The 19,916-nt window shown below is 37.3% G+C and overlaps 1 protein-coding gene across 3 annotated transcripts in view; it reads left to right on the plus strand.

Moving 5' to 3' along the window:
• CACNB2 (calcium voltage-gated channel auxiliary subunit beta 2) overlaps positions 1-19,916 on the plus strand; it is a 345,404-nt gene that overhangs the window by 157,704 nt on the left and 167,784 nt on the right. The window contains exon 1 of one of the 3 annotated variants that reach the window (XM_090266573.1): positions 11,182-11,232. The exons of 1 other annotated variant lie outside the window; for it this stretch is intronic. In XM_090266573.1, coding sequence (XP_090122699.1) covers positions 11,227-11,232 — 6 coding nt within the window. In that variant the 5' untranslated portion in view covers positions 11,182-11,226. One more of the 3 variants, XM_090266572.1, reaches the window with a different exon arrangement.

Here is a 19,916-nt window from a genome sequence, read left to right on the forward strand (position 1 = left end):
CTCCCTCCTGAGACTCCATGAGTATTTACTGGGCCCTCTGCATTAAATTAAATACTGCAAATAAACAAGCTCAGGTAGAAGTTGTACTTTTTAAAAAAATCCTCAGTTTTCTTTGGAATATGGTAGTTTGTTCCTCGAACCACGGGATACGTTTCAAATTTTTTTTGTGCTTTTTGTGAATTCAATGAGTAGAAAATAATGATTTTTAAAAGCACTGCCATACACGACCCTTCCTTGAAGACTAATACATCAAACTTCCATGACATTAAAGGAAAGTATTGTAGAGCATTCCTGATTTCTTCATTCCTTGACATATGTTCTTATTTATTCCAAAGCACCTGTGGATTTTACGGTCCAAGTCAAGTGACCACAAAGGTGCATGCTTATTATATAAAGAACATGATTTTGTAAGTATAGCCATTACATGTTCGTAAGAAAAAGAGGAATTCTCTTTTGACTTATTTCTCCAGCCTCCCAAAATATCAGATGTACTCAAATGCTATGTTGTAGAAATATGCACATCTGGAAATACTAAACTGCACCAGCACTGCTTTAATGACCACATTCATGCCTGTACTCTTCTGAGGGCAGAAGTTTAAGGCGGTATATGACTAACTCCCTCTTGTGAAGGAGAAGCATTCCACACGCCAGGGCTTCTGGAGCCAGGACTCAGTGGGGACTGACCCAGCAAAGCAAGGGCAACTGTGTCCGAGGCCTGAGTGAAGGCAGAATGGGAATATGGATGGATCAGAAGTGCCAAATGCAGAGAGACTGTTAGGAGTGGATACCAAAAAGAGCTGCCTGTGGCAACTGGTGAGACTCTCTAGCTGGTTCTAGAAGGAGAGGCTAAAAAGGTCCAAGACACCTGAAGGGAGGGCTTGTCAACTCCCACTCAGTCTACGAATAATAAAACACATCAAATTCTAGGTTTTGTGGTATAAAGTCAAGAGCTACACGAATTCAAGGTTCAAGGACTGAACAGTGAACAATGATGGAGCCTGCGGAGGAAGGAGGAGAGTTTACATGGCCCTATAGCAGTAGTTTCTATCTTGGCTGCCCATTAGAATCACCCAGGGAGCTTTATAAAAATCCACATGCCCAAGCTGATCTCAGCCCAATTAAGTCAGAATCTTGGGGATGGGATTCAGGCATTAGCTTCACTTAAAGCTCCCCAGTGATTCTGCTTTGCGGTGAATCTGAGAGCCACTCATTGTAAGCAAGTGGCAGTGTTTACATGTTTACCTGATTTATTCGCTTCTGTATCATATGCATCATAACTCACAGATTAATCACAGTTATACCTAAGTATATGTTGACCCCCTGAACAACACAGTTTGAACTGCATGGGTCCACTTATACACTTTTTTTCCTTTTCCAATAAGGACTGTCAATATATTTTCTTTTCCTTATGACTTTCTTAACATTATCTTTTCTCTAGCTTACTTTATTGTAAGGATACAGCATATGCTACATATAACATATGTGTTAACTATGTTATTGGTAAGGCTTCAGTCAACGGTAGGCTATTAAGTTTTGGGGGAGTCAGAAGTTGGATGTGAATTTTTTAGTGTGTGGCGGATTGGTGTCCCTAATCCCCACGTTGTTCAAGGGTTCTCTGTGCTTATGCTTAAGTTACACTTATCTGGTTAGATACACACACACTTAGAGTTCTTCCTACCAGGTCTCAGTGCGCATCATCAAAACCTGGCACCGCTATAATAAACAGCTTATACTGTCAGCCTAACTTAAAAGACTGCTGTGGAAGAGCAAGATATTTATTCTAAAGAGATTACTTACACTGAAGTGGATTTGAGGCTCAATGGCATGAGTCACTTTATCACCAGGGGTTAGCAGCAGGGGTCCTGACCTGTTTGCATGGACCAAATCTGAAGTCAGATATTTGTAGTAGATGATTTCATTTGAAATTTAGAGATAAGAAGATAAAGCCTTCGTATCTCCCAAAGATGTATATTTGGGATAAGTGCAGTTTTTCATTTAAAACTCAGGGGATAATTTTGAGCTTGCAGACCTGAAAGAGCCTCCGGGTCCTCAGAGCCCCCTGAGAACTGCTGACGTGGGAAGGTACACAATGAAAGAAGTTAGAATTCCGGATCTACAGGAGTGTGACTCTTCCAATTTTCACGTGTAGTCAGACTCTGTGTTCTGTCCTTAACATGTGAGGATTTTATTTTATTCTCAATTGCTTCCCTAATCCCTTCTTCACTCAACTGTGGAACATGGACCATTCAGATTAATTGTGCATATTCAGGGCCAGGTAGAAATAAACACTGTTGGTGTAGATGCACAGCAGTATTACAAAAAAGAAGGATAAACACTCAGAAAAAAACGCCCTCCAAGTAAAGTGCTAAACAGTTGTCGTCGTCGGCAGCCGTCCGTCTCGAGAGACGATGGTGTAGCTTCTTAAGAGTCTATCTGCACCGCCGAGAATGGCTGTGCAGTCCGACTCGGGAGTGACACGGTATCTGTCTCCTCCCATGTTGAATCGACATCTTGTGATGACGCTGGAGTGTCCTCTCCAGTGAAGCTGAAGCTACAGAGCCTGGGCAGGGTGATATGGAGGGTCTGCTGTTGCCCATGCAGCAGACCCCCCCTCTCTTCGCAGCTGAAGGGTCCAAGGGAAAGACGGAGTCAATACAGCTTGGCTTCAGGTGTGCCGCAGGAGTTGCCGGTGTTGACTACAACGTCAAACCGCCTTAGGGACTCCAGCTCCGGATTTTCTGTCGGGGTTTACTCCCTTAGCCTTTCCCCTGAAGAGGTATGCCGCAAGGCAGCGGAGGTTTTTTGGAGTCAGAGTTTTCCTTCTCTGTAAACAGTTGTAACACATGAATAAGGACCCCACTTGTATTATATTCCAAAGTTCCTCAAACAATAGAAGAAACAACAGTCTCATTTTAGTCTCAAAAAAGCAAATAATGAATTATGCCTATAGTGTTTTTAAAATGCAGTTGTGAATATATTTTTTTCTTAGAGTTTGTATTCTTGAAATCATCTCAATAAAACCAATAAAAATAGTGTGGTGGGAGAGACATAAGCTTAAAAAATGTGTCTGTGTTCGTGGTCAAAGTCAAGGAGTAAGCAATTACATTTTTGTGATTCCCAATAAATTTACATCTAGATAATAGGATTAATTTTACTCTTCATTAGAGAAACTTGTAAAATAAAATTACATAGTAAGAATCATTACATTTTAGTTCATGATCTTATTTTTAGTAGTCCCGTGTATTTTTTATAGTACCTCTATCCCAGATTTATTTTCTTAATTTTATTCTGTTATACTGGGTTTACAAATTCATGTTTTCAAAGCTCAAACGTTCATCAGAGAGTAGGAAGGTGGTTGGCAGGGGCCGAGGCATTGCTAGAAATGGGGAGAGTTTGGAAAAAAGTATAGACTTTCAGCTACAAGATGAATAAGATCCAAGGGCCTTGTGTGTACCATGGTGACTAGAGTTGACAACACTGTATTGTATAATTAAAATTTGTTAAGAAAGTCAAACTTAAATATTCTCATACAAAAAAATAAAATAACGGATAAAAGGACTAGTATGTGAGGTGATAGATGTGTTACTTAACCAGAGGAGTGGACCCTATTATAATGTGTATGTCTGGCAAGTCACCGTGATGTATACTTTAAATATCTTACAGTTATACTTTAGTAACTGAAAGATTTTTTTAATATTTGGAGGTTCTTTTTAAAGAAAACACAAATGAATCATAAAATTTACTTTCATTATTTAACACAAAATATTTGGCAGGCTTCATATAGGTATATATTATATATCAGACACAAATGCAACACGATATCAGAAAGACTCCTTCTAGGATTTAGTATGTTAACGAGCTTTAGTTTAAATAAGAGTTAGAAAGAAGTTCAGTTAACCAAGCAAGTACCAGTTATTCTGACCAATTTTTTAACTTGAATTAATTGTGAATATCCAAGAGATTTTAATTGTCAGCTCTCACTGACCAAGACCATTGCAGAATGTCTTTTTCCTTGAACATGTTTAACAGAATAACAGTTTCACATGGGGATGTAAAAAATAGCATAGGAAGTACAGGCAATAATATTGGAACAACTATGTAAGGTGTCTGATGGGTACTAGACTTTTTGGGGTGATCACTTTGTAAGTTATATAAATGTCTAATCACTATGTTGTACACCTGAAACATATAATATTGTATATCAACTGTAATTGAAAAATTTGAAAATATTTTTAAAAGAATGACAATTTTGGAACTGTTAGTTATAGGACCAAGTCCTCAACCTTTCTGTAAAGTGACTAGTTGAACAACCTCCTTTCCATTGGAGGATTCTGAGGTGCAGGCATGTCAAGCAGCTTAACCAGTTAGTCAATGGTAGCAGAGCCAGGACGAACTCAGATCTTCTAACTCCAGGGCTAGGGCACTTTGTACTTTCCTGAGCAGAATTCCAGGGTTTGCCAGACTGTGGGCCACATCATGTTACTCTAAAAGCAGTAACAGGTCATACAAGTTGGAACTAGCATGGTGGACAAGCCATAAGTTCTGTACTCTTTCTTATGGGAAGGCAAACAGGATCACTAAATCAACGAGGTACCTTGAACTACCACCGCGCTCTATAAAGAAAACCAAACGGGGAAACGCACTGAAGAGCTGTTACGCCTTGGTCCTGGAGGCCCGGGCTTCTGTGGGAAGGTGAGCTGAGACCTAAGACCTGAGCGATGTAGAACGCAGGCGCCATGTGAGAGTCTCCAGGGTAGCGCTTCAAGCCCATGGAAGGGCAGGTGCAGAGGCCCTGACCCAGGAATGCATCTGGAACAGTCTGGGGGCAGAAGGAGGGCCAGTGTGGCTGCAGTGTGGTGATGACAGGGCGGAGTGAAGGGGGAGGAGGTGTGGCCAAGAGCCAGTTCTCACTAGACCCTGCAACCACCGTTATTTCAGTGCACTGGGAAACTATTAGAGGGTTTTAAGCAGCAGAGTAATAGAAGCGAATCTGTGCTTTAAGCAGGACCAGGTTGGCTGTTCTGCGCAGAGTAGACAGCGGCCATGAGATGAGTTAGGGGCCATTGCTGAGGAGGTCTTGAGAGAGGTGACAAAGGTTGCTGCCAGAGTAGATAGGACTTGCACATGAACTTTGACCTGGATCCTGGGGGGAGGGGTGCTATTCACTATTGTGTGTAGGACTGAGGTGTGGGGGAGAATCAGGAGTTCCTTTGGAAGCATGTAACATGTGAACAGTCCATTGGAAATCCATAGGGAGGTGTCTAGTTGGCATTACATGCAAGAGCCTGGAACTCGGAGGTCTAACATATTTAGGACCACCTCACAGAAACTGAGAATCAGTAATAATTATTCCCTTAGGACAGGTGAGGAGTGAAAACTGCAGGAAGGAATCCTAAAATAGCAGGACACAGAAGGGGAGAGAGGAGAGGATCTCAAAACCATGCAAAACCCCCAGCATGTTATATAACTACCCTAGTTGCCAGCACACACCTCATATTGAATAATTCAGTGGCATTTGTATTCAGGGGAAATATTGAAACATTAAGCATAATACATTAAATTACATTCATACAACTACGATAGAAAATAATGGGCAGTTTTTCTTTTATATTAATTCTAGAAAGACATTTAATCATAGTTTTGCTATGTTAAATGCAGGTTGCAGGTACTAAAAAAAGTCTCACACTATGCCTTGCAGAGTCAAATTTACCATGGAACAGAGGGTCCTAGAGAGGTCAAAAGAGCCCTCCAAATGCCTTCTCCTCCTTCTGTTTTTTCCTAGAATTGTTTGAATCGGCAACTTTGATGGAGATAAAATTACTGTTTCTTCATTAATAACAATGCTCAAGGCTCTTTCACATACATCATATCCAATGATGGGGGAAAGGGGACAGTGGGGGAAGGAGCCCCTTTCAGTTCCTGCCTTTGGTTGGTTCTGATGTTTGAAATTAACACATTGTCTCAAAAAAGAGGTTGTTCAGGCAGTGTACATCCTTAGCTAATGACAAAGTAGATAATATGTGAGAAAGTTTAGCTACTTTATCGAGGAGAGAAGAAGGGCAAAAAAGCTAACTGAGCTCTCTCCCCAGTGCTAGAAGTTTTATGAAATAAAAGAGAGGGGGCTTCATCTATTTTAATGTTTAAATGAAGATTCTCTACCCTTCTCCCCACAGCTAGATGAACTGGGGGCAGGGTTGATATGGGCTGCATAGGGGAATAAAATCTGAGAAAGAAAATTCAATAATATAACTATTTGGGTTAAATAGTATAACTTTGAGACAAAATTGCTTTGCTCTTTCCCATAGTCTCCTCAGTCAAGGACCAATAATTCTGTTGGAATTGTTGTCAGATAAAATTTAAAAAATAATAAATTTATTAGTGACACATATTAGGGGGAAAGAAACCTCAGTTGTGGAATTGACTATTTTCATTTTGTTTTGATGGGAGTTTGTTGGTTTTTTCAAAATATGGTATTTGAAATTATTTCCTTTTTTTTAATTTTTTTGAGAAGGCTGTTATTTACCCAAAACATAGGTGAGACTTCAAGTGTACACAGGCTAGAGTTTTGTTTTGCTGTTATGCTTCACCGTCTGGCTAGTGCATGCATAATTATCCAGACTTACACACATATCATGGCCTTTGCAATCAAAGATGGCACTATTGATGGCATAAGCTCTAAACCTGGGTGTGATCAAGGGAATTTTTTCACAATCCTTGCCTGTTAGATAAACAGTCTGGACTTTGAAGTCTGGAGTGGCCACTTGAAATATGTGACCTCCAAAATTCTGCTTTTTTTTTTTTTTGTCTCCTGGCAACATAACATATTTACACTTTGGCTACCACTTCCTCATACAGAAAAATCTGCTGCTGTTTTACAATTTAAAACAACAAATGGGAAATTTGCCTCGCCCGAGGACTGGGAATTGCTGAAGCTGTCCTCCCTGCCTTCCATGTGTGTAGGCAAATAACAATTCTGAATACAAATATAACAATAAAAAGGACCTTTCTCTTGACAGACTACTGAGCATGCATGTTTGGTTATAAAAAGAGGACTCCAGGAATTCTCTGGTTATAATATAATTTTCATTAAGCTTTTTTCACAGTTTATCAAAGACAACGTGGGGTTGAGTGGTAGGGCAGCAGAAGGGGATTGGAAACAGGCGAAGGCAAAATATTCATGATGTGAATGCCAGTAGGGCCTGCAGAAACCTCAGGCCCTTCCGTCTGAAGGCTGACTCCCAGCTCCTCCAGAGCTCTCCGAGGGCTGCTCCTATAGAGAATCAGAATAACCAGGCACTTGGCTCAGCTCCCAGAGGCTGCTTCTGAGATCCTCTCAGTTCACAGTGGTCCAGTTCTTCCGCTTCCAATCCTTCTCCAACCCCCTCCCCCACTTTCAGACAACCTGAAGTAGAGCTAGATATGATTTGAATTTCACATTGTGTCTGCTTGGGTTATAATTTAAAATATTTCACGTTGATAGCTTTGATATAAAAAGTACCTTCAAGTGTTTCCAACTGAACACTATTGACATATTGAGCTCAATAATTCTTGGTGGTGGGCAGCCATCCTGAGCATCATGGGATGCAGAGCAGCATCGCTGGCCTCCACCTACTACATGCTAGTGAATCACACACACACACCCCATGTGGCAATCAAAAATATCTCTAGACATTGCTAAGTGTCCCCTGGGGGCAAAACCACCTCCACTTGAAAACCACTGAGTTATAGCACGGAAAACTAATATTTATTTGGCATCTCTGATGTGCCAGATGTGGACTAGATGTTTTATGTAATCCTGACAATTATCCTTTGAAGTCTTAGCCCCTTTTATAGATCAGGAACCTGAGGGATGGCAAGGATAAGCGTTGTTATTTTGTTTTGATTTTATTTTTTATTTTTCTATACTCAACAATGAAAAAGCATTCTATACCAAGAAATGATCTAATATGTAGGGAAACCAGAAAAAAATGTTATTGTTAATATATTTATTCTATAACATGGCTATGTATTTTGGACATTCCCTACGTTATAAAAACCTACCTTGATAAAACTGCCAAAAGTATGAGAAGCCAAAAAATATATATATATATATCACTACAGGATAGTCACATTCCCACCTAAATTAAGGTTGCCTTCATTTCTCTGTTCTCTTTACACCAACCAGAAAATGACCAAATTGTCTCGGAATTGCCATTTCTTCTAGTCCCTGGCATGACAAACTATCTTGCACCTAAAATCCATAATTTCCTTTCTTGCATGTACCTCAGTTATTCTCTCTCCTGTTTTTCACTCTCAATAGTCCACTTGTCATTGATGCCTGCACATACCCCTTAACCCCTCTTCTTCATCTTCTTTCTTCGTGTTCTTCCCAGGGACCTCAAAAAGATAGCCCCCCATCTCATTCGAAAGCAAGGAAAAAAATGTGTGAAAAGAATGATCTACCTGTAATAAGACAATAATGAATGTTGTCTACTATTAGAGTTTCTAGGAGTTTCGAAAGGCTTTAAAATTCTTATGTATTCCCTTCAGAAGTTCCATCCTCATCCTCCTCTTTCAACTGTAGTTGTTTTTTGTTTGACTAAAATCAACATTAGTTAACATTTTCCTGTTGCAAACATATTTTAGTGACATTATAAATTAATCTTGGCTAAATTTGTAAAGCTACTAATCATGTATATCATTGTCAGAAAATAACCTATGTCTCAAATTGAAAACTGGTGTCCAAGTATAATTTTTCAATAATTTCAGAACATATTTCTCAAATAAATATGGAATGAATACTTGCTAAGGATTTTTTTCATTCATTGAGGAAACCAGCAGGATGCTAAAGCCAGTTTAAAAGATTATGGAAAAGATATAAGTATTCATAGTCACTGATGATTAAATTAGATACAGACCTAGTTAATGCTCAAAAGGGCATAAAACAATAATTTGGGGTGTTGTCTTGTATACAAGAGAGAAATCATTAACATTTCTGCTAGACAAATCCATTTCTAATTAATTTTAATTTCTATAAGTTTTCTGCAAGTTAATAGTGATATAAATGTAAGTTTCTAATTTCCCTAGAAATTAGATACTTAAGAAAACTATTTTTGAAATTGAGAAAGTAGTATAAACCTATTGTAGAAAGTTCAAAAAATAGTAAAATTTTGAAGAGAAGAGAAAATACCCTCAAAACACTACCCAGATGCAACCACTATAAATGAAATTCATATGTTTCCTTACAAACTTTTTGTAAATAGTTTTAACAGTGGAGTCATTACTGCAAAAAATACTGGCAGGCTACTTTTTGTTCTTTTACATACTGGCATGTATCATATCTATTTTGTTATACAATTAAAGTATCCCATAAACATTTTAATGTCTGTATAATGAACAGGCATTTTCTCTCATGTTTTTTTTTTTACTTTTTCTCTAATTCTAAAGTTATTTTTATTATGAATTTTTCAGAATACAAAAAAGCATAGATAATACAAATGATGAATGACGTTGGTATGACCTAGTTTAAGAAGTAAAATATCACTCATGGAGTTGCCCCCCACCCCCTGCCCCATTAACCTGTCAAACATGCTCCTATCCAGGTGGAGCCTCTCTCCTGCTTTTGGTACTCATTTTCGTACTTCTCTTTGTACTTGCACCACCTACATAAAGTATAGTATTTTTGTGTATTTTCAAACTTTATACAAATCTTGTCATAGGTTCTTAAGGTATTAAGGTTCACAGTGTGCCTTTGTCTACTGACATCATGATTGTGGAGATTTATCCATATATATGGCACTTTCACTGCTAAATTGTGTCTCAGACTTTGTTCAACCACTTTCCTGTTGCTATGCATTGAGGGTGTTTCCAGCTTTTTATTGTAGCCCCCCCCCCATGGTGCTAGGGCCATTCTGTACCTACATCCCCCTGGGTATGCATACAAGGGTTTCTCTGTGTATATACTGAGGAATGCGAGGCTAATCAAAGAGTACACACATCTACAACTTCACAACGTTCTGCTAGATCTCTAACAGGGCTGTAATAGTTTCTGCTTTTACCAGCAATGCGTGAAAGTCTCGTTGCTGTATAGCAGGAGTCGGGAAACCTTTTCTGTGTGGGACAGGATAAGAGATTCTTAAGCCTTGGTGAGCTACCCGGTCCCTGTCACAACTACGTAACTCTGCTGTTGTAACAGAAAAGCAGCCATGGGTTATTTATAAGTGACTAATCATGATTGATGAACGTTTGCTTAAGGACACTAAAATTTGAAATTTATATAATTTTCATGTGTCACAAAATACAATATTTCTGTTGATTTTTTTCAACTATTTAAAAATGTAAAATACATTCTTAGCTTACAGGGTATGCAAAACAGATTCCTGGCTGATTTTTCCCTCAGGTCGAACTTTGCCAATCCCTACTTGGCGACCTCACCAAGACCTGGTATTTTCAGATACATAGATGTTTCCACCCTACTGGGTGTGAAATGGTAAATTCTGATTTTAATTTGTATATCCAATTAGTACTGAAGTCAAGTATTTTATCATGTTGTTTGGATACTTGCTGATGACTTATCTGTTTATGTTTTTTTCTTATCCTTTTAGATTTATTTATTGACTTATAGGAGTTCTTTCTATTTTTTGGCTAATAATTCTTTGACATGTGCTTTGCAAGTGTTCTCAGAGTATCGTGGTTATCATTTCATTTTTTAAAGGTATCTTTGGGTGAAAAGAAGTTATTTTTTTCACTAAAATGGAATTTATGCAAGTGATACTTATTTGACTGTCAGAAAAAATCTTATACTTTTCCTACATGTTGTAAAAGGTGACCACAAAAGAAAGATACCACTTTGTTGTATGTAAAAGAGAAGTGCACTCTTGCTTTTATTTCAGACTCTCAGTCCAGTGGTTTCCTTGACTCTAGCAGCTGGTCAGTGTGCAGCCTGCTGTTCTATAGTGAGGAAAGCACCTTTAGCCCTGTGCCTGCCAGCGCTGCTCCACGGGGTGCATCTGATATTCAGGAAATGTTGCCCTGCTTGCACAAGTTTGCAGGAGTCTCTCTTCCCAGCCAGCTGATGTCCAAGTACAAAAAGCCCCACCCCTTGCATTTGTTCTTGACTTGGATGTGATCCTCTGCTTGCCTGAGTGGTTCTGGAACTGAGAATGGTTGTAATCTAAAGAACATTAGAAAGTCACACTAGCTCAGACTGCACACCCCGAGCCAGCAAGGAAGAAGAAAGCGGCTGTTATGCAGGTCAGCAAAGCAAATCTTGACTGCCTTGAGCTTTTTTACGGAGGTCTTGCTCCTGTGAAGGCTGTTCCTCTGGAGATCTGAGCCCACTTGGAATGAGGCTGGCATACTTGACAGACACCTCATGTCTCCTCAGACTAAGTGCATTTTTCCTGGGGTAAGCATCCGGGCAGGGAGGCAGGCCACATGCACCTGCACCGTGTGGTTTAGAGAAAACAGGAATGTACTGAATTGTTAATGAACTCAAGTTAAAATCACATTAGTTGCTTCACTTTTTTGAGAGTTGTCATTATCTTGCCAGGAATGTTATCATTCACAATGCTATTATGTAAGTGTTCAGGTGGTTGAAGCAAGTGAAATGTAACTCTGGTTTTAAACTGTATCTTATTGAGGTCATTTTAGTAGCTGGGGAGAGAAAGGGATAGACAGTAAAGAAACAGTGGAAAATAAAAATTCTTTTTCCAACTCTAGGCAGGCATTTATTGCATTGTGGATCAGCCTGGCAGTCTAGTGCCTGGGCTTTTTAGTTTCTGAGGCTGTTCTATGTACTACAGGATGATTTGACTTCTTGTGTTGCTGCAAATTAAGATTTGATTGCTGTTTATCATGTTAAAATGTTTTTGAATTTAATGAAATACAGAAATAAGAGTCTAATGTTTTAAATACTTAAGCACAGAGCTTTACAACACAATAATTAGATGTTTGGGTGTTTGGATTTGGTTTGGAACTTTTAAAGAAAAGATCATATCATTATTGATACCTTTCTTTGGAAGGAAGGCTTTGGAAAAAAAAATAGTTCTAGAACCCAAATGTAATGTTTTTGAATTTAATGAAATAGAGAAATGAGAGTCTAATGTTTTAAATACTTAAGCACAGAGCTTTACAACACAATAATTAGATGTTTGGGTGTTTGGATTTGGTTTAGAACTTTTAAAGAAAAGATCATATCATTATTGATACCTTTCTTTGGAAGGAAGGCTTTGGAAAAAAAAAGAAAAGTTCTAGAATCCAAATGTAAACTGTAACTAAAAATCATAGGTTAGAAATATCTGTGCTACTAGGACACAAAAATATTTTTAAATCAATAAAGCGCAGGCTACCTCTTTTGTTTCCAGTTATTCTAAGCTACACTAAATTTACTTGAACAGAAAAAAATATTTGCTAAGAAATATCTATGTATTAATCCTTTGTTCTGTGTTGTATCGTATAGCACAATCAGTAAACTGTGAGAAGCCTTGCTTAATCAATGTGATTTCGATGACCTTTTATTACATTTCATTTAAAATTTTCTGAAAATAGAATTCTCCTCGCTTATGTTGTCCCCATTAAATTTTGTATACCATAGTTTTAATATTTCTTTAGGCTCTGACCAGGCTAGCAATGTATACACTAATTATAAATGATTTCTGGGTACTAAATACTTCACTCAAATATCTGAGCTTTTCAAATGTCACTCACATTTAATTCAGAAATTGTTCAATACTCATTTGTTTTGAAAGACATCTGGAATTATCATTTCCTATAACTTTGCCTGCTTTCTAAGAACATTATCAGACATGAAATAGCTGCTATCATTGTTCTTGCAGAGAAATTCCATTATGAATTAGGAAAATGTATAATCCAAAACCTAAATTGCCAAGTATCCAAATTGCCAAATACATTCCACCCATCATTTAGAATATTTTCAGTGGTGAAACTGGGCACTCCAGTGTCATCATTATTTAATTGGAATGTCAGTCTGTATGATTCCAAAATAGTTACTAGAATAATTTATCCTACAGTTGCTTTCATTTCTGTCTTGAAGTATTATGGAGAATCTGATTGGGACTTTTATCCTTTTAAGCTACCTCCTCTTTTCCAAGCCTATTTTTTTTTATGGCCTCATTTTAACTAATGTGTTTAATTAGGGCTGATAAGTACATGGATTTTTGCTTTATGGTTAAGTTTCACAATAAGTCTTTATAAAGACTTCATTTCTGTTCCCATTTAACACTTCCATGTAGTCATTCTCAAAGTTCTCCAGTAATGACAGAAGCATTTCTTTCAAACTGGATAATACTATAAATGAAGAGAACTTTTAAAAATATGTATGTGATTGTGTATTTATATATATATGTATACATATTATAGAATAACTTTTTAGAATGCTGAATAAACAATGTGGCTTTTATTTTGTTTAATCAAGTAGGATTTCAGTTTTCATACCAGTTATACTTTTTAAAGCTACTACAAACCCCAAATGTATGAAAGCACATTTATAAATTATTCTTATTCTTGAATTAAAATGAAATTAACAAACCAATGTAACTTATTAAAGATACTTTTTTACAGCCAAAGGAAAAAATATATAACTAACTAGTATTAAGTATACTTTTTACCGTTTTGTAGGTCCTGGTATGTCTGAGTTGTATGTCTGCAATTGTGTGCCATTATTCCTAACCAACATGGTCACTTCCTCTATGTCCTTGCCACCAAGTAAAAATAATCTTTTCAATTTATGCATGTTTGTCTCTTTATATAATAGTTTACCTATAATTTCAGTTTTTTTCTGACTGTAGTTAAAAGCAAATGTTCAGACTGTTACTTGACTGTGAATACTACACCATCCCTTTAACAACTGTGTGATCTGGCAAGTTTTATCTTCCCTGAGACTTAGTTTCATTATCTGTAAAGTTAGGAATAATATCTGTTTCAAGGTAATATTTATCACAGTGCATATAGACTGCTTCACATACTGCCTAGGGCTGAATCACATACTTATTAACATTTTCTGCAATGACTGATAACGTAAAAACTTAACTCTGAGATCCCAAACTATGATATCTAGGAGAGGCAACAGAGAAAGTTCTGAGTTGTTTTTTATTTGCATATTGGAAGGAAGATAGAAAAATTAAAGTAATTAATCTTTCACAGTAAGCCCTGTGAAGTGGAACTCCTAATTGAATATTTGTAGATTCAGTATCAGGAGACTAGAAGGAGAGGGCAAGTATAAACTACATGCAAATACGCATCTCCGAATACATAAACATCTCTCTTCTAGCTTCGGCAGATTCTCCCAGTGGCCCTCAACTTCCAATGCTAAAGAACCAGAGAAATAAGCCAAGAAAACAAAAAAAAGATGCTGAAGGTTAAATACTCTAAGCAGTCTAGTAACTATTGAATTATTGTTTTTCCTTTCTCTTCACCTTTATATTGCCAACTCAGTTTAGAAAAAAAAGAAGTTAGCATGTGCCTGTACATTTCCATGTATTGTAAAACAAATAATGGTCTAAGGCTAGGAGTGTCTACATCATTTTTCAGGTGTAATTTGTATTAAATGGAAGTATAATGTTAAAAGGCCTGGGTGCTTTAAAGGAGGATCACAGAAACGCTGGCTTCATCAGCTAGAGAGGCCAGAATGTTTGATGCCACCTTGTCCCCATAAAACAGTCAGTTCATGGTAATAAACATGTTGTGAAATCCCAACAGAGATCTGCAAAGTAATTTTTATTGTTAAAATAGAAAAAAAACTTGAAAAAGAGCTTTACAAATCAGTCATTAATCACAAGTTATTCGTATTAAAAGTAGAAGAAACATTCGAGGAAATGTGTGTGGGAATGCCCCACAGTCTCACTGCTTTTGGTCAGATATTTTTATTCTGGAAAATTACATTTTCAGTCCTTTTCCAGAAGTATACATATTTGTATAATTGTAACTGTAGTGTACAGAATATTCTGGATCCTGCCTTTTTTCTTCAACTACATTTTGAAATAACTTTTTAATCACAGAATGATAAAAGGTGAATATTTATCTGAATATTTATATATTCTTTGTATCTCTGTGTATGTTATCTTATTAAGTCCTGCATTTAGATTCCAATGTTACTTTTATTTGCTAGACACTGAGTATCTCTTTGAAGACTCACCTATTAGATGGTTTTCCCCTATCCAGCTCCTGCTATCAAAATACTTCCTTACATCAAGATTGATTGTACATTTATATTGCAACACCCTGATGACATCACTACAGGGCACTTTAATGTGAGGCAATAGAGCGTCAGTTAGATTAGAAATTGACACTGGGCCAGTCAGAAGATTAAGGCTTAATTCTGGAAAGTGGAAGAAAAGGTGTTCGACTTTAATCAGGTATCTCTGCAGAGAGGGTATAACTCTTACACAACAACCACATCTGACTCAAGCTGTAGTTAACATGAGAACTGTATTCCATGTCAACTTTAGGTCCATAGAGTTTGCATGAGCCCATAGATCATCAGGTGTTCATTGGTTCAGGGCTGTCGGAGCCCAGAAGGGACCCTGCACCCTTGTAGCTTCCCCTGTGGCTCCCCCTTCCAGTGGTTACCCAGGGGCCCATCTCCCCCACTCTCCATGTAGGTATGGAGAGTTAAAATTTTCTACACTCTTTCTTGGCAGGGGGCCTGCTGTCATTTAACCTTAATGTAATGTCGTATCATTCGTTAGCCTTACAAACAGTGCTTACCTGTCTTTAAACATTGGTTTAATTATTTTTGTTACCTGTTAATGGTATTTTAGGCATCAGAGAAGGGGAAAATTTGACCACTTAACTAATACCTACAATCCTTATTTCTGCTACCAACACATAAAATAGATATGTTACAGTTCAGAAGGTTCCACACCCTCCCATACAGGTGCCTCCTTTACAAAGTCCATTTTGTGCCATTCTGGCTTCCTAATCTTCTTAGTTGATCACAGACAGAAAATGCCTTTGCTTTCAGAATGTGACAGGATGGACAGAGCTCACTGCATGGAAAGAAAAGGAAGATTTTATATCTGACTGTAGCTCTGATTTCTTTGTCTGGGAGCAGTTGATTAACATCTCTAGGCTTGTTTTATCACCTATAAATGAAAGTAATAATTCTTATCTCTTAGTTGCTCTCTGGGGAGGTTGTAAAGACCAGTAGGGTATAACACAAAATACTGAAAGCATCTCAGACTAGCTATTTTAGTTCTGTCTCTCTCTCTCTCTTTTTTTTTTTTTGAAGCCCTGGTAATTGCTTGAAGAATGTACCTTCAATATTAATATGTATTGAATCAAGTTTTTAAAGCTCATATTTTGTTTTTGTTTTTTCATTATTATTTTTTTTCCTTTTGGACCTCTGATCTTGGCACCGACACAGGTATTTTTACAGCATGAAACCTGATAAGCCTGAGAGCCTTCCTGTTGGGTCCAAGTTTATGACCATTTTGTGACTTAGTTTAATAAGGTTTAATGTTTAATAAAAACATATGCTTGGAACTTTTCAAGACTAAGTTCCACGTTACCAGATTTTGCACATCACACACAGCTCAGCTTCCAAGACTTTTACAGTGCAGGAAGTATGTTTATACTGTGTTTTATGTTTACCTATATACCAATGTGAATTGGAATTGCTGTCTAGTGTCCTTTCATTTCAATCTGAAGGCCTCCCTCCTTTCAGTGTTTAGTGACAAATTTTCTTAGGTTTTGTTATTTGGGGATGTCTTAGCTTTTGCTTCATATTTGAAGGATAGCTTTGCTGGATATAGAAACTAAATTGATGGTTTTTAATGAGAAATGAGCTATTCATTTTATCTGGGATCATTTGTATGTGATGGGTTGTTTCTCTTTCTTCATTCAAGATCCTCTGTGTTACTTTCCAACAGTTTGATCTTGATGTTTCTGAGTGTAGATATTTTTCAATTTCTCCTACTTAGATTTCACTGAATTTCATTGGTGTACAGATGAATATTTTTCTACGAATCTGGAGAGTTTTCTGCTATTACATCTTCAAATATTCTTTTTTTCTCTTTTTCTTCTCCTTTTCCAGGACATCTTTTATGTTTATGTAGGTATGCTAGATGGTGTCCTACAGAACTCAAGTATCCATTTACATTTTTAGTGGGATTTCACAGCAGAGTGTGAATAAATAATGCTAATTTAATGTTTGGGTATTTTTTAAAAAGAAGCTTATATATATGTACCCAAAATATAACAGTATTGCCTAAATTATTAATTACCTAGACATGATATGTTTTTAATATTACCCTCGTAAAGGTAAATGTGATCTCTGCTTTTTGAAGAAACCACCATTTATTCAGATAACATAACAAGATAAAAAATGTATATAACTGTGTAAATATTGAGGAACAGAGAACCATAAGTCTCTGTATTCATAGGCAACATAAATATTCAGAGACTTTTCAGGATAAAAAAATCAGTTGAAAGTTCAGAAGTTGTGGAATTAAGTTCAATTTAACAATTAAAGAATAGATTTGTCAACTCTTTAATATGATTTAGTTAAGTTATGTGTATTTTTCACTGTAACTAGAGTGTAAACATGATTTTGTGGCTGAATTTGAGCTCAGTAAAAGTTTATATTTTAAAGAAGTCTCCAACCTGTCCCTCTTCTTTGTATTTCACATGAAGGATAGGAATTCACAGGCCATTGGGGTAGGTCTCATAGGATTCACAGTTCCCATGAGAATCATCACTTGACAACTTTAGTACAACTTTTGTGAGATGTGATTGAGATGTTGAAAGTTGTTTGTTTAAAGAGACCCCCCAAAAACCAGTTGTCACTAAACTTCAGGTTAATAAAGCTACTGAGGCTAATAAGAAATCATTTGTGGGAATAATAAAGGGTCTCTATTGCTGCTGGAATATCTGTTTTGGGATTGAGAAAATGTATATTTGTTTAATTTTTACAGGTGAGAGTGTGTGCCTTCTCTGAGACTGTTTTTCATTCTATCAACATAAACATAGCACTCAAAATGCTATTGAAATCAAAGCCATTATGCTAAGTGAAATCAACCAGTCACAGAAACCCAAATACTGCATGATTCTGCTTATATGAGGTACACCTGAAATAGGCAAATTCCTAGAGACAGAAATGAAATGGTTGTCACTGGGAACTGGGGGAGGAAGGAAAAAATGGGGAGATAGTGTTTAATAAGTAGAGCGTTCGAGTTTCTGATATCGGAAGAGTTCTGGAGACAGGTGATAGTGATGATTGCACCACAATGTAAATATACTTAATGCTACTGAACCGTAACTTAAAATGGCTAAAATGGCAAACTATATGTTATCTATGTTTTACCACAATTTAAAAAACACAATTAAAACACACTTAGTGAGGATGTATGTTGCGTGAGGCCAACTGTTTTATATGTTTTATCTGATTTAATTCTCACAACAACCCAGTGAATAGGCACTTTATTACCTTAATTTTACAGATGAAGAATCTGAGCAGACCCAGGGACGTCACTAGTCTAGGGCCACACAGGCATCCACGGCATAAGCAGAGATCACAGGCCATTGAGCAGCCTCTGGTGCACACACAGATCTGCCTGTGCGGTTTCCTTCTTTGTTCCTTTTGTTTTTCCCCTCTGATAGCTCTGCTCTTACTACTATTGTGGCCTTTCTTTTGTAACAGAGACATGAGTTCCTGGCAATCCCCCTTGATCTTTGAGCCCTGAGTGTCCCCCAGCAGAAGGTGAAGCCACCCATCAAGCTCCCAGTAGCCAAAAGGCGTTGCCAGCTTTTCCAGAAGCAAAATCATTGACCAACTGCATAACAATATCATCTCAAATTAACTTGTGGTTCAAAAATCATCATCTTTCTCTCTAGACAAGCCACTTTTATTACAACATATTTTCATCTTCTAGAATGATTCATTAGAAATAAAAATGAATTTTTTTCCTATTATTATATTCCAGCTACTCTTCAGAAAAACAGAAGTTCACATTTATTACCACCAGGGAAAGTATGTAAAAGTCAAGTACAGATATTTTCTTTTTCTTCTTTTTTTAAAATTTATTTTTAAAATTATATTTTATCAATTATGCTTTTACATTTTTCCCAATTTTCTCCCTTTGCACACCCCACTCCCTCAAGCAATCCCCACACCATTGTTCATGTCCATGGCTCATGAGTATTGGTTCTTTGGCTACTCCAGTTCCTACACTGTACCTCCCCATGGCTGTTCTGTAACTACCTGTTTGTACTTCTTAACCCCCTCACCTGTTCACCCATTCCCCCACAACCACCCTTCCATCTGGCAACCATCCAAATGCTCTCAGTATCCATGATCCTGTCTTTGTTCTTCTTTGATTAGTTTTTTAGATTCAATTGTTGATAGATATGTATTTTTGCCATTTTATTGTTCATAGTTTTGATATTCTTCTTTTTCTTAAATGAGTCCCATTAGCATTTCATATAATAATGGCTTAGTGATGATGAACTCCTTTAGTTTTCCTTGTCTGGGAAGCTCTTTATCTGCCCTTAAATTCTAAATGATAGCTTTGCTGAGTAGAGCAATCTTGGCTCTAAGTCCCTGCTTTTCATGATTGAATATTTCCTGCCAATCCCTTCTTACCTGCAAAGTTTCTTCTGAGAAATCAGCTGACAGTCTTATGGGAACATCACTGTAGGTAGCTAACAGCTTTTCCCTTGCTGCTATTAAGATCCTCTCTTTATCTGCAATCTTTGGCATTTTAATTATGATGTGACTTGGAGTGGGCTTCTTTGCATCCAAGTTGTTTGGGACTCTGTGCTTCCTGGACTTGCATGTCTGTGTCCTTCACCAAGTTAGGGGAGTTTTCTTTCATTATTTTTCAAATGGATTTCCAATTTATTGCTCTTTCTCTTCTTCTGGCACCCTTATGGTGGGAATGTTGGAGCACTTGAAGTTGTCTCAGAGGCTGCTTACACTA

The sequence above is a fragment of the Furipterus horrens genome, unplaced genomic scaffold (assembly GCF_987537825.1).
Source record: "Furipterus horrens unplaced genomic scaffold, mFurHor1.1.pri manual_scaffold_2, whole genome shotgun sequence".
In the NCBI taxonomy this organism is placed as follows: Eukaryota; Metazoa; Chordata; class Mammalia; order Chiroptera; family Furipteridae; genus Furipterus; species Furipterus horrens.